The 14,697-nt window shown below is 50.4% G+C and overlaps 1 protein-coding gene across 2 annotated transcripts in view; it reads right to left on the bottom strand.

Moving 5' to 3' along the window:
* The window catches only part of LOC144731729 (FYVE, RhoGEF and PH domain-containing protein 3-like), a 114,020-nt gene that overhangs the window by 23,695 nt on the left and 75,628 nt on the right, over window positions 1–14,697 (bottom strand). The window contains exons 3-7 of one of the 2 annotated variants that reach the window (XM_078612924.1): window positions 13,107–13,287; window positions 6,597–7,068; window positions 5,069–5,269; window positions 3,893–3,982; window positions 84–232 (exon numbers count right to left, since the gene is read on the bottom strand). In XM_078612924.1, coding sequence (XP_078469050.1) covers window positions 84–232; window positions 3,893–3,982; window positions 5,069–5,269; window positions 6,597–7,068; window positions 13,107–13,287 — 1,093 coding nt within the window. Of the gene's footprint in view, window positions 1–83; window positions 233–3,892; window positions 3,983–5,068; window positions 5,270–6,596; window positions 7,069–10,075; window positions 11,010–13,106; window positions 13,288–14,697 lie in introns of those variants that run through there. The other variant, XM_078612925.1, reaches the window with a different exon arrangement.

The following is a 14,697-nucleotide window of genomic DNA, read 5'->3' as shown; positions in this document are numbered from 1 at the left end:
CGTCGGATAACAGGATCCACCTACAGCACCCCGCGCATCGCGATAGACGCAAGGAACGTCACCCCGCGCGAGCGTAGACTCACCACTCCTGCATGCGTTTCTCTAGCTCAGGCAGCAGGAACTCCTGGTGGAACAAGTGAATCGTGGAGGTGTTTGAGAAGATGCCCGTCACCACGTCGGCCGGGAAGGCGCTCTTGATGCAAGACTCCTCGAGCAGTCGGGCGCAGAAGACCTGCTCGCATGCAGGGCACGCGATGGAGAGACGCACATATGTACGTATGTATGTTGAACTTTCTTTCGCACCGTACGTAGCCGGCCGCGCTAACTGGAGATGCGGCGGAAGGACAGCAAACTAAACACACAAAGCAGTTGTAAAGAAATGTGTATTCAATCGAGATTATTTGAAAGTGCAAAGCTCCAGTGCCTTCCTAATATTGGAAGGAAGAGCGTTCCAAACGGCCGCAGAAGCGCGATGTGAAAGCGCGAGCGACGAGGTGAGCGTCTTAGTTCGATGGCTTGCCAAAAAAGCCGCTCGCGAGACACGGCGATGAACACCTGCAAGCTAAGCAAGTCGACATGAGGTCAAGTTTATTTTGTTGAACCAAGTGGGACTGAAAGGAGAGCAGGACAGCCTCATTTGCAAGAGACCTGTGCCACCGAGACGACAAAAAACATACCCGCTAAAATAAAGGACAGCGATTAAGCAAGTAGAAATCAGCGCACGAACAACTGCGTCGTCGTACGAGAAATGGGAAACATTATACGAATATGATTCGATGTGAAATTATAAATTATCCCTCGACTAGTGCGCGAGTCGACTCGGGAAGACAATTTTTTGCCCGTGCTCGCGCGTACATCGTGTCTCGCCAAACGTTATCGTCACGTTCACTGCGGAGAAGCCGTCTCCGTTCCACGCGGTTTTCGCTTTACGCGGCACTTTTCCAGGGAACGCGTCGAACCTTTCGTGGATGAAGAGCCGCGGACGCTCTCGCGCCCAAAGGCAGATCACGTTTTGAAAACACGCGTCGGAGAACCGTGACCGGATCTCCGCCGCGCTTTTACTTTTAATTCGAGTCGCTGCCACGAGATGACGAAGCACAACGATAATTCCCTCGCAGCTGAGTTGTTGCGCCGCATCGCCAAGAGAGGCCCTCGCAAACCCGAGTCGCACGCTCCGCCAACGAATCTGCGCTCGGGAATGTTGCCTTCAAGAGAATTATGATCGCGAAACCTGACTTATTCCAAACCTGCAGCGACAAGCAACGGTGCGACGCGGCTGCACATTGACTCATGGGATTTCACGACGTCGGTGCCACCGTTCATTGCCGCCCACCGAACACGACCTTCTCTCTCAGATCCTGCATCTACAATGAGCTCGGGAGCAAAGGAGGGAGCGGAGGGGGAGGTAAACCCAAACCGAACGTTTGAATCGGGAGTTGAGCCACAAGCTCTCTGTCCCCCCGTACGTGGTCCCGCCTTTGCCGTTCGACACGAGGGGGGTGGGGGGATGGGCGTGGATGCTTGCTCCCTTGACTTCACAAATATTTCCCATGCCCCCTGCGCTATCGTTGGGAGGTCGACACCCGAACTCCGAGGTCTCCTCCCCCCCCCCATCATATCGTCTCAGCATCTGGCTCGAGGTCTTTCCCGTTGGCCAACGATCTCCGGTGGCCAACCCCAGTGCATATTTCGTTACTGTGCACACACACTCACACACTCTCACACGGTCACCGATGAGCTACGAAGCTATTTTTCACAGAGGTCCAGCAAGGGGCGGGTAAGGATGTTACAACAACGAACAACACAAGACACACGAGAGCAGTGCGAAGAATAAGAAGGGTAAACACATCGCCCAAACGAATGCAAATACAACTAAACCATCCACATCCTACCAGACATTGCCGACTGAGGTATGAACTTATCTTTCAAAAGTGACCTGGCCACAAATGAGAGCTCAACAAAGTGATTTGTCACGTGGAAGTCTATAGCAGCCAAATAACTCTTCAACGCATTTTCTAAGTGTGGAGGGAAGAATCGAAGGACCCGGAGAAAAATCCACGCGACCACGGGGAGAATATGCAAGCTCCGAATATACAGGGGGTCAGTGCCGGTATCAAACCCACGACCACCTGTATACCCGGAAAGGTAGTTAACAACACGCCATCGTGGCAGCAAAAAAGCCTACTGTATATGCCATCTGTTCTATAGAGCAGGGACGTGCGGTCAGGGGAGGCAGGGGAGGCAGAGCCTCGCCTGTCATACTCCAATGAAAACAGCTGTTACGAAAAGTGTAAAAAAAAAGAATAATCAAATAAAATAAATATTAAGATCTTTCCACTGAATCTGTGTTCTAAATGTCATTTCTGTACGATTCCAATCATTTTTATAGTAAAAATCGCCAAATTTGCGGAGCCCCACTGCAAATAGAGGAAGAGACGAGAGGTGAGGCAGCGACGAGCTCAGCCTCCCCTCTGATTGCGCAAGCCCTCAGTAACTGGATGGAGCGCGGGCAATAAGCGTGTGCCTGTTACTATCTCAGTTTGTTTGTAGACCCCTTCATTACATGTCCTTGCCTTCCATACTCCAGGTAACTTATTTCACGTATGTCTCGTCATGAAACTGCAATGAAAACGCACCAGGGGAGGCAGCTATCACATCTGCCTCACTGAGGGAGACGTGTCTAACACGCCCCCCTCAGTGAGGCCACGCCCCCCTCCGTGAGGCCACGCCCCCCTCAGTGTGTGAATCTGGCTCTGACACAAGCCAGTGCCTCCCCTGCCATTGACCTCACCGCACATCACTGGTATAGACACACTACGTTTTTATTTTCGTCTTCCGTAGATAGTTTGTTTCACAATTTGTTTCCAAACCAATATGCTCCATCGAACACACAACTGGAATTCGTTAACGATATTTTTCTCATAAACTGCTGCCACGTTGATGTGATCTCATGGTAAAATCCTCGCGCACGCCCTGGGTGATATCGATCGGCCACTTCTGGGCCAAAGGCTTAAAGGCAAATGCTGCCTATATGCTAACATTCTTGTATGAATACCAAACGGAATTTGTCAAGCTGCTGCTTCAGTAAACTCATAGAGGAAATTAAGGCCGGTCAGTTGAAATGTCAAGATTTTCCTTTCCTTTTCATGACGGTGTATATATGTAACTCCTGTTTTTAATTTTAATTTGCCAGTAATTTAGTTTTTTGCACAGTCGCTGAGCATTGGCTCAAAGGGTGCCATGGTGGCAAGATGTTAACTACCTCGCCTGGTATACAGGAGGTCGTAGCTTCTATCCCAACCCTGACACCTGCTGTATATTTGGAGTTTGCATGTTCTCCCCGTGGTCACGTGAACTTTTTTCCGGGTCTTCCGTTTTTTCCCCTCCACAATTTAATCAACACGTGTTTAGAGTATTTGGCTGCTATACATTTCCACACGATGATAAGCCAATTCGTTGCGCTATCATTTGTGGCCAGGTCGCTTCAGAAAAAGAGCAACATAGCTCAGTGGGCCTTACCTGGTAAAATGAAACAATTTGTTTGGCTTTAGTTTAGTTTAATTCTCTCCCACGAGATCTCACGAGCTCTACGAGTCTGTGGACATATTTCAAACACATCTTAATATCTATTTATATACTTCTGTTTTGTTCAACTATGAGTCAATTCAGAAAATGGCGTTGAGCATTTATTTAATTATTGTTGCGATCAAAATATTTTTTTCGTTTCACGATTTATTTGTTTATGCTGAGTGTCTCCCTGCTGTGTTTTGTACAGCGCTTTGAGATCCTCGATTAAACGCGCAATATAAATATTATACTGGTTATGTATAAGTCATTTCGCATTTGTGGTCCGAGTGAGAGAGCTGAGAGCCACACAGAGAGACGTGGTTACCTTGTCCAGGAGGTGAAGTCTCGTGACATAAGCCCTCTCGGTCTGCAGAAGCTCATCAGCAATTTTGTACAACTTCTCCTTGGGATGCTCCTGAAAGGCCACCACACAGGGCAGCACAACGGTTAAACGCCGACCTCGGTTTGTGTTCAGTACAGAAACGACAACGAAAAAAGAAGAAAAAAAACGATGGAGAAAGATGCCGCTTGTTTTTTGTCTGCTGCCCCATTAGCCATCCGCACCTCCGATTACGCACAGCTGGTTACGTACGGCGCGAAAGAAGTTCAACATGCATACATACATACGTACTGCCGAGTTTCAAGTTGATTTCGTTTAACGAGGTGAAAACTTCTAAAGACCAGGACAGAGTCTCATTTGCAAGATCGACCCGGCAGTAGAAAGGGCAATGATCGTCTTGTATAATATCTAATGGAGTAATTTGTGGTGCTGATTTTTTATAAATTGGCAAATTCGGACCAACGACGCCAGCGCTGAATGGTCCACTCTTCCGAGATGACGTCAGGGGATCTTTAACGTCCACTGTGAAGTAGATGGCGTGTAGTTTGTGGTAGTAGTAGTAGTGGTCATATTATTGTTGTTGTTACACACCGGAGGAATAATCAGGGCAGTCGCCGGATTCGAACCCCGTGGGACCTCTTGCAAAAACGAGCGGCGAACGCTCACCACAGCGAAGCCATGGTGGCTGTTGTTAAGTGGAAAAAGAGGTCACGGAGACACGGCATTAAATATAAATCGGTGGGGCAACCCAACTTTCAGATTATTCTACCAGGAATTTGGCTGACGATTGGTTTATATTGGACGTCATCTTTCAGAAAAATTTCACGAATTCAGAGAGGCGACAATTTTGCTGACACGTCCTCGCCGCTATAAACATTGAGTTTTTTTGTTGTTTTGTTCGTACACCGTACCCTGTGCGAGGTACAGAGTGCGACGGACTATACATCGACGGGTGAGTGCGGGAGCGAACCCAGCGATGCGTGAGCTCGTGAGTTTAGCGGTGCAGTTGTTGGGTGACCGTCCCAATGCGACGACGAAACGAGGACGGTTAACGGGCGGGTGGGGGCCGTGCAACGAGCGAGCGAGCCGGCGAGTCCCCTACGGCTGTGAGTGACTGCTCGCGCTCCCCCCCCCCCTACCCCTCCCCCCCCACAAACTCACGGCCGTTTGCGAGTCTCCTCCGAGCTCGGGCGCCGTGTGTCTCGTCGGCTCCGTGTTGTCGTCGCTGCTCCCCTCCTCGAGGTCGCTCTCAAACTCCTCGAGCGTCTCTCTCCTGCGGCTGTCGCGTGCCAACTTCCGCCGCTCGGCAGCGCCGCCCGTCTCTCCCGGCGCCGGCGCGACGGCCTCCGACCGCACGCCACACTGCATGGCAAATTGGCAAGAAGCCGACAGGATGATCAACTATTAATATATGTATTTTTTTAACCTGATAAGGCCCACTGTTCTGCGTAGTTCTTTCTCAGAAGCGACCTGGCCACCGCAAACGGTGGCTCAATGATGTGGATTGTCGCGTGGACATTCATCGCACGTTGATTCTAAGTGTGGGAAGGAAAAACCGGAGGACCCACGGGGATAACGTGCAATCTCCAAAATATACAAGAGTCAGGGTCAGGATTGAACCCACAACCTCCTGTATACTAGGCGAGGTAGTTAACGTATCGCTGGTGGTGAGTCAAAGGTCAAAGCAATCATTATATACAAGTGTAGAGGCTTGTGATTTAGGTATGTGACAATGAATGCCTCCTTCGATTCGATGATTCGAGATCATGATTTGATTCAATCACACGTGTTTTTTGCCATTCAGGTGAATGTCGCGCCTATGGTAAACGTATCATCTCGAGCGGTAACAAGGTTTATGTTCGCAGTGCGGAATCTTTTCCTAACCGAGGGCCGAATAGGACGTGCATATATACCTTTGGCGAGCTACAGATCAATACACGGATCAGTGACGTCCAATAATAATTACACTTGTTTATCCAGGACAATCGTGCATAACGCACATGTAAATCGAAACTACTCTATCATTATACGCACGACTTGATGTGTGTGTATGTGTCTGGGGAGCGGTAGTGTAGCGGTTAACGCGCTGCGCAATGAACCTGGCGACCTGAGTTCGATTCCCGCTCACGGCCAACACCTGTGACGATTATCTGAACCGGTCCCGGGCCTCCCCTAGGTCGACTCAGCCTCAAATGAGTACCTGGTGTGGTGTAAACATCGCCACTGGGGAGACAAAGGCGGTCGGGCGTGGTGCTGGCCACCCACCCTCTCGTGTACCGTTTCGGCTTTTATAGGTGCTCGCTAACAGCACTTGCCCCTACAGTCTGTTAAGGCTACACGGGGGATCTTTGTCTTTGTATGTGTCTGTGTGGGGAGCGCAGTGGTTTGCTACGCTGCGCTACGAACCCGGCGACACGAGTTTGATTCCCGCTCACGGCCAACACCAGTGACGATTATCTCAGCCAGTCCTCGGCCTCCCCTAGGTTGCTGCAGCCTCAAAAGAGCACCCGGTGCGATGCGTAAACATCGAGGACACAAAGGCGGCCGGGCGTGGTGATGGCCACCCACCCCCTCGTGTTGCCGTGCTGACCTTCATAGACGCTCGCTAGCAGCACTTGCCCCAACAGACTGTTGTAACAGGCTTACACGGGTGATCTTCACCTTTGTGGGTCAACCGCTCGCCACTCACCTGGCAGTCCCGATCGTCATCCCTCACGTCGTCGACGCCTTCCCTGCTGTCGGCATCGTCTGCCGGGAACGCCGAGCTCAGGCTCTCGATTCCGCTGTCGCGGTTCGGAATCTTCCCCGGCCCAAAGCCGCCCGGCCCAGCACCCGGGGCGCCGCCGGCCATGGCGGCCGTGGCGGTGGCAGCGCCGGAGGAGGAATCCTCCTCCTCCTCGTCCAGATTGGCGTCGTCCTTCCCGCGCGCGCTCGCCTTCTCGTCGTCCGCGTCTTCGCGAGCCGCGTCCCGCGGCGGCGGCGGTGTCGGCGTCGCCGCCGCCGCGGTCGTCCCGGGCCCCGTCTCAGAATCGGAGTCCGTGCGGCACGAGTCACGGCGTTCTCCTGCCGACACGGCTGATGTCGTCGTGCTGACGGCAACGGCAGCGGCAGCAGCCATGTCCCCTTTGTCCGGCGCCGGGTTGCGCCTCTGTATGTTCGGACTGCGGAGCATTTGTCACGTACGTTCGTAAGCATGTTGAAGCTTCTTTCGCACCGTACGTAGCCGACCGCGCTCGTCAGAGTTGCGGTTGGAAGGACAACGGACTAAGCGCAAAAATAAAACTGTTATGACCAAATGAGTTTTCAATCGAGATGATTTAAAAGTGCATAGCTCCAGTGGCTTCCCAAGATTTGAAGGAAGAGCATCTCTGTTCGATGGTTAGCCAAAAGCCGCCACAGAGAGCCGCCACACTTTTAGGATTGCGGTGATCTTGTTTTGCCGCAGCGGAGTAATGGTCCGCACACCGGAACTTGCGTTTCAAAGGTGGCCGGTTCAATCTGCTGGCACCGCGGTTGAAACAATGAGGCAAGTTTCTAAATAACCTCCCCTCCCCCCACACGGACCTCTGTCCACTCAGCAGTGTGAATAGGTGCACAGGTCGCGTGTGATGGGATAAAGTTGTAAAAAACAAAAATATCTAAAGGAGATCCTTCAAAACTCCCATCAGTGGAGGACGTTCTGCCAGCGGTGGTGTAAACAAGCAATTGTCGGGCTGCACCTTTACCGCAATATGACCATATGAACCTGATGGCGGGACCCCGGGGTCCCATAAGCCCCCGGCTCTCGCGTAAACTGCCTTGCGACATCATTTTATGTCTGTTGAAGGTGAACGACACGGCAATCTATTCCTCTGGACGAGCTCTACACTTACGGAGTATAACGCTGAAATGAACCCGCAGCCCGCTTTCTCCCCTGCCTTCAACAGGCTTGCACCTCCATGTTTGGACACACAGTGATCTCTGTCTGACCCGTCTAACCCACCCCCACAGTCGTCATGAGTCATGGTCAATCCCATGCTGGACTAATGACTCCCCCTAGCCGCCGCCACCTCTCGCATCGCGCGACGTTGAAGGCTCCACCGAGCACCTGCCTCGCACGCGAACCTGCCGGCAGCGTTCCTATCCTCGGCTGCCACTCCGTTATTGTTTCTGACCGATGTTCGACGTCCCTCTTAGCGACGCGCCCCACCGAAGGCCGCTTTAATGTTCTCACTCTGGCAGCAGAGCGGGTAACCGTTACGCAAGAGGACAATACTGGAACAAGTTGCCGCAGGACCTGCGCCAGTGTTTAGTTTGTTGTCACCCCCCACCCGCGCACCTCTGATTAGCACGGTTGGCTATGTACGGAGCGAAAAAAGTTGAACGTAACAACGTACGTAGGTACGGTGAGTCGGACCGGTTGACAACTCTCACCTGCACCGGCGAAGGGCGCCGCGATTCACGCCAACAAGACGCGAGGGCTTTCTTCGCTTCGGACTCTCGGGCACCGCGCACGCCACCACGTTCCCAGACCGTGCCCGTACAGACAACCGAGGAGGATGTGGCTTCTTGGGCAATCGCCCATGGCTCACTTGCCTGAAGGCGTGCACACACCACAGCCCCCCTATTCGCTCAGTGCTCTTCCCCCCTGTACCTAAATCTTGATTTAAAGCTTTCTTGACTTCTTCTTAGGTTTTTTCCTGACTGCAAGAATTCATACTCGTGGGTCTTTCGGTCACATCACGTAAACAGAAAATAATAGATCACGACGTTTCGATCGCAACACAAGCAATCGTCTCACCTGAAGACGACCTATTATTTTCTATTTACGTGACTTTACAGAAATAACCAAAGAGTATGAACCCCTGTACCTCTTCGCCTCGTGCATTTAAAAAAGGGATTTTTTTGCTGACTTGTTAAGTTACATATATACGGAGCGTTGAAATGCTTCGCCGTTTTGTTTTTCTTTCAGAGAAAGCGTTTCCTTCATGGGTGCAGCGGTGGCACTGTGGATAGCAGCACGCTGCACTGTGAACGCGGCCACCTACGTTTGATTCCTGGCTATGGCTAACATCAATGGCGAGTGATCCTCTGAACCGGACCTGGGCCCCTTCCTAACTTGGCCAACCCGCATTGACCAGTGAGGTGAAGTATGGTCAAACAACCTCTATGACCGATACGGTCCAGGGAGAACCTTCAATCAACAGTGACTTGACTGTATTTTTTATTATTATTTACTACTAATAATACCATTTGGTGTACGAATGGAAAACACAAGTCCGAACCCTGAATCTCGGTTCCCCAACATTATGTCCGAACGTCGATCTTCCTTCGCACCGCACGTGGCCAACCGCACCGATCGGAGCGAGAGATTCCCTCTTCCCGCACGCACGACGCTGCCGCACGCGATCCCTCCGTACTGCGCGAAATAACCAGCGCCGTTGTGGGGGAATGTTCACGGCAAAAGCGAGTGACGCCTCCTTCCCACACTCGCCTCTCGACCCTGGGAAGGAGGCGTTCTTGTTTTCGGCTGCGACGTATCTCTGCTGTGCACGGTACGGCCCGAGCGCCCACTTGCACAAACCGTACTGCGTGAGCGGCGTTTTTTGTCCGGGGGGGGAGGTGGGGGGGGAAGCTACGTCGACATTTTGTTCACTGCATTCTCGCAGTGAATACGGTCGGTCGCGTGGCAGCGTTGCCAGGGGTCGAGGCGATGGGGAGTGGGCGCTGGTTGTTTTTGTTGTTGTGTGCACCGACTCGCCCCACACGAACGTGCAACTTCTGCCAGCGGCACAGGGATGAAAGCACCTCGCCACGTTCATTTGAACAAGCAAACCGCTTCCACTTTAACTCTTCACGGAGGTCTACAGTCAGAGACGTGTAACAACGTCTTCCCTATATTGTTTAAATATATCCACCCCCCTTATTCGCTTACCCAAGGGAAATGAAAAAAAACACTCGACGCATTCGTCAACGGCACTGCCCATGAACAACGTTTTGGGCAACGGCCCTTCCGAACAGAACCCATGCCGGAGAGGTGAGCGGCGAAGTGGCCCCTTCACCCAGCGCCCGCCCGACTGAACCGCGGGCACGCAAGCCAGACGCTGCTGTCACGTGGTTGCGCGGCACCGCACCGACTGGCCTGGTAAACTACGTGCGTATGGTGCGAAAGAAGGTCAACATACGTACATACATACGGCGTTTGCCGGCGCTCCCGTTAATTTCCCAGCGATGTTTCGTTGGCGCCGCACGTGCCGCTCGTTGAGTGATGCTGTATTGACGGAGCTCGTAGCTTTAGAAAAATACCGTGCTGTGTGTTTTTTCTTCTTCTTTTTTTTGTAATGCATGCGGATGTTTGGTGGCTATGTGGCAATCTCCTGAGCAGTTCTCTATCAGACTCGCAGTTCCTCTTAAGGAGCAATGGATGTGCTCTCAGAGCAAATGCGTCGCCATATTATAATCGTGAATAACGTTCTAGATTGCAATTAATGTGTCGCACTTAGGCCAGGGTACTTTAAAATCTAGATTGAAGAATTCTTTTCCTTCGATCTGATTTTTTGCGTTCAGTTTGTTGTCCTTCCCACGCACCTCTGATTAAGCACGGTTGGCTACGAGCGGTGCGAAAGAAGACCAGCATATGTACAGGTTGACGCACACCTGAGCTGGCATCATCCCGTCGATTGCACGGGGGGGGGGGGGGGGGGTTATCTCCAGGTGATCGGGCTTCCTCCGACAAAGTGCTCATTAGAGCCAACGTCCCAAATGGAATATCCTCCTTACCCACATGGCATGTGGTGGGCATTCGTTTACAGATCAACACAGGGCTGTAAATTATTGTCATTATTGATCTCATTACTAAACGTTATTAATTTAATCAAGGGGTATTTTTTTTTGCTGAAGTTAAATCGATAGAAATGCCCTATCGTGCAATTCTGATAACACCGATGAAGGTTCATTATTGCAGTCTTTTATTTGCTAGATGGAATAGGTTGCCAGAATAAGAATGTTGTCATCATCGCAATCGAAAGAACTCAGTCCAACTTGGTGAAGTGGTACAAAATGTGCGAGACAGCATTGGGGATGAAACCAGCATTCCGTTAAACGTCATCTATCCGATGACGTCACAGCCGCCCGCCGCTGTTGTTGCGCCCGCCACCGCTGTGCGAAACTGCGGGGGTCAATAAAAGTTTAACTCCGGCTTCTGAGCACTAGCCCCGTATCGCGCCCCTGACGTGCGTGCGTGGAAGGAGATGGCCCCGCCGATTTGCGCGTGTGAACGCGTGCGCTTTGCGCGCGATTTAAAGGTACAATCTTAAATCGACCGCGGAATATGAAAAGAAAAGTAGCGCACAGCATTTCTGTGCAAGTGCTAAAACGTTTTCTTTTCATGAACTTTAAAATGTAACTGGTGTTGTTCATGTTCAGCACTTAAAGTCAATAGTTCTATTAATACCATGGGTTAGAAGACCTCCTTGTCATGGTCAGAAGACCTCCAAAGGTATTGCTTAATCACTCCCAACTGCAACTGCAGTTGACTGCCTTTCATTATTATATCACTCTCTGGTCCACCAACCCCAACTTCAAGTCTGCTATAACTATAGGCACAGTAAATACATTTCAAATGTTTCACCTAACCAGCACAGTTGACCTCCCTGATGACATTGTTATTTAAAGCGTGGAGCTGCCTTGATTCCACACCCAAGTTCAAGCAAAACGATACAGAGATTCAGATTCACATGTTGATGAAATGACCTATAAACTATTCAACTTTTATTTTTCATTCATAAAGCTCTTTTTCAGAAGTGACCTGTCCGCAAATGATATCTAAACGAAGTGGCTTACCAAGCGGTAATTTATAGCAGCCAAATACTATAAACATATGTTTATTCTATATGTGGAGGGAGAAACTGTAGGACCTGGAGAAAAATCCACTTGACCAAGGGGAGAACATGCAAACTCCAAATATACAGGCATCAGGGTCAGGATTGAACCCACTAACCGACGACCTCCTGTATACCAGGCGAGGTAGTTAACATCTCGCCACCGCAGCGCCCCCTGAATGACACATTGCAATTATTGTTTTGTTACATGTAAAAGCGTTGCTAGAATAAGAAGGTTGTGATAATCACAATCGAAAGTACTCAGTCCATCTTGGTGAAGTGTTTAGTACCGTGCGCGATAGTATTGGAAGTGAAACCAGGGTTTTGTTAACCGTCATCTGTGCCACCACCGCGTTACATCGGGGGTCAAGACAAGTTGAACTCTGGTGTCTGAGCACTGCCCCGTATCACTCTCCTGACGTGCGGATAAAGAGATGGCCCACACGATTTGCGTGCACGAACGCGTGTGTCCTGCGCGCGACTTAAAGGTACGGCATCACATTCCCTGGCGCTTTCCTCCATCGTTCATGATGGAGGTAACCGGGCAAGGTTTTCCCCGTGAAAGCGGAAAAAATAAATCCAAAATATAAATCTGTTGGTCCTGCAGCCATCTCTCTGTCCCCCACCTCTGCTATGAATCGTCACGATTCAGGGTCGAGCATCAGTACAACACGTGCAGGATTGTGGCGAACGCATCGTCTCATGTAGACACAGAGGTCATCACGCGAGCCCCAAGGCAAACAGGAAACATAAACAAACAAAAGTATCACTTCTCCTCACGCACGGTACGATGCGTGTGTACCAGGTGTAGGGCAAAAGGTAAAGTTGCAGCCATGGAACTGGCATACTCACGGCACTGCCGGCAGAAGGAACTCTGCTTGTAAGACCTCTATAGGGGGATTTGGCCTCCTCTTCCACGTTTTGCAGACATCTTTGAAAGAGGCAGGAGTACCCACAATTTGCCCCACTGCACGTGACCTGCGGACTGACTAACCACGGTGCGCCGATGTACACTGCTGGGCGGAAGTGGAATCGAACCGGTGACCTCTGGATTGCAAGTACAGTGTTTGAAAATCAGCAAGGAGCCCAATCTCCCCCCCTCCTCTAACCTCAGGGAGCACAGCCTTCAAAACTTCTGTCCGCAAAGTTTCTGTAACCCCCCCCCCCACCCCCACCGGTGCTCTGCACTGGGCTCCAGAAATATAATTAAAAATATTTAAAAGACGGATTGATCGAGCAATGCATCATTGCATAGTCAACACATTTACCGCTTAAACCACCCCAACTGTGGTGAGAACGGCATGGCAGCGGCGTGTGGAGAGAGGCACACAGGGGCTCACCTGGCACCACCGAACTTGTTGATCAGCTGCATGACGGTGGAGCTCTCCTTCGACTGCGACTCCATCCTTTGCCTGGGGTCAGGGGGCAGAGGTCGGTTGGGCGGAGGGGGGATGACCCTTGGCGGGTGATCGTCCGGTGGCGACGGCGACGACCTCTGGAACGCGGCCGGTTTCGGAGGAACTGCGCAGAATTGGGAACGGAGCGCAGGGCCCGCGCGTGAAAGGCTGCATCTCGCGACCGTGGCAAATTGAGACTTTGGGAGTAAAAAATAAAAAAGTAAAAAATTAAAACCAAAACATTTCATTGCAAAAACAAATGCTGATTCCAGCGCGTTCCATGACTTCCCAGTTCTGAAAACAAGTGCGCAGCCGAAATTAACAATTAACCTCCCATATCCTGCAGCTAGCGTTTCACATTTTGCAAATTTTTGTACTTTTTTTTTGTTTTGGCAATGATTATTATTTATTATAATATTAGAATACAGTATTTCTTTTTAAGTAAAAGTAATACAACGCTTAGGCTTTTAAGTAACAGGGCGAGTGGTTTGATGCAACTGCGAGGTGTCCGGCTCAATAGCGGAGGGCCACTCTCTGTACAATGAGGAAACATGGCCCGGAGTGATTACATTGTGGTTGTGGTAGGCCATGGCGATTGGTTGGGCCGTTGGGAGGTGCATTTAAATGTTTACAGTGCCGGCAGCCACAGGTGCTGTGGAGAACATTTTCATTTTGAAAAAAAAAAAGCATTCTTGGTGGTGTACGGTGTTATTTGTTCACCCAGAGGGTGTGCGCGCATTAGAGAAGGGTCCGTTGTGCTTAGCATGGTGGTGACATTTAAAACTGAACGCGGCAAGGTGCTCAGCTTTGTTGATGGCTCCTAAGGATGTGGTGGAAATTACACATTCCTCAGATGGGGACCCGCCATAACAATAGCGCTTAATGAATTAAAACAAATGGAGATGATTGCAGTACAAACGCACAAAGACAAACGCACACGGCATTATCACAGCCGCTAACAGCGGATTCCTTTCCTTAAACTCGAAGACTACCCGTGTCGCTTCAACCCAAGTCCACCGGCGTATTTTTACTCGCATATTCCCCATTTTTTGACGTCCATTTTACGAAAGTATTCCCAACTCGTGACTCAATAAAATGTCTAAAGCGAACTTTTCTAAGACTGCCGTACGATTAGCCTTGGACACGTGTTTCGGTCATCGTCATGTAAATTTATTGCGTGCGTTTTTATACTTAGGTCAAAGGTCATAAAGAGGTTGTCGTCAATACCATAGGCCCCTGGTTCCTTTCGACCACAGTGAAGCTTTACCAAACTCTCGTGGAAAATTACCGAAGAGAAAAAAAACGTGATTGACAGGCTCAACTCACAGAAATGACAAGTGACCTTTCTTGTACACGTTTCCCTCACGCACATTTGGCTCAAAGGATTATAAAACATGGAACGTTGGGCCAACGTGAGACCAACAGTTCTGATCACATGCCAACGTTGCATGTGTCCTGGGAATGCTGCATATCTCTTGGGAGACATGCTGCATTATATTTTACACACACACACTGAAACACACAATGCATTACA

This window comes from Lampetra planeri, chromosome 40, assembly GCF_965212315.1.
Source record: "Lampetra planeri chromosome 40, kcLamPlan1.2.h2, whole genome shotgun sequence".
NCBI classification, from domain to species: domain Eukaryota; kingdom Metazoa; phylum Chordata; class Hyperoartia; order Petromyzontiformes; family Petromyzontidae; genus Lampetra; species Lampetra planeri.
Note: the sequence above shows the minus strand (reverse complement) of the source record. Positions and strands in the feature narration are given on the sequence as shown.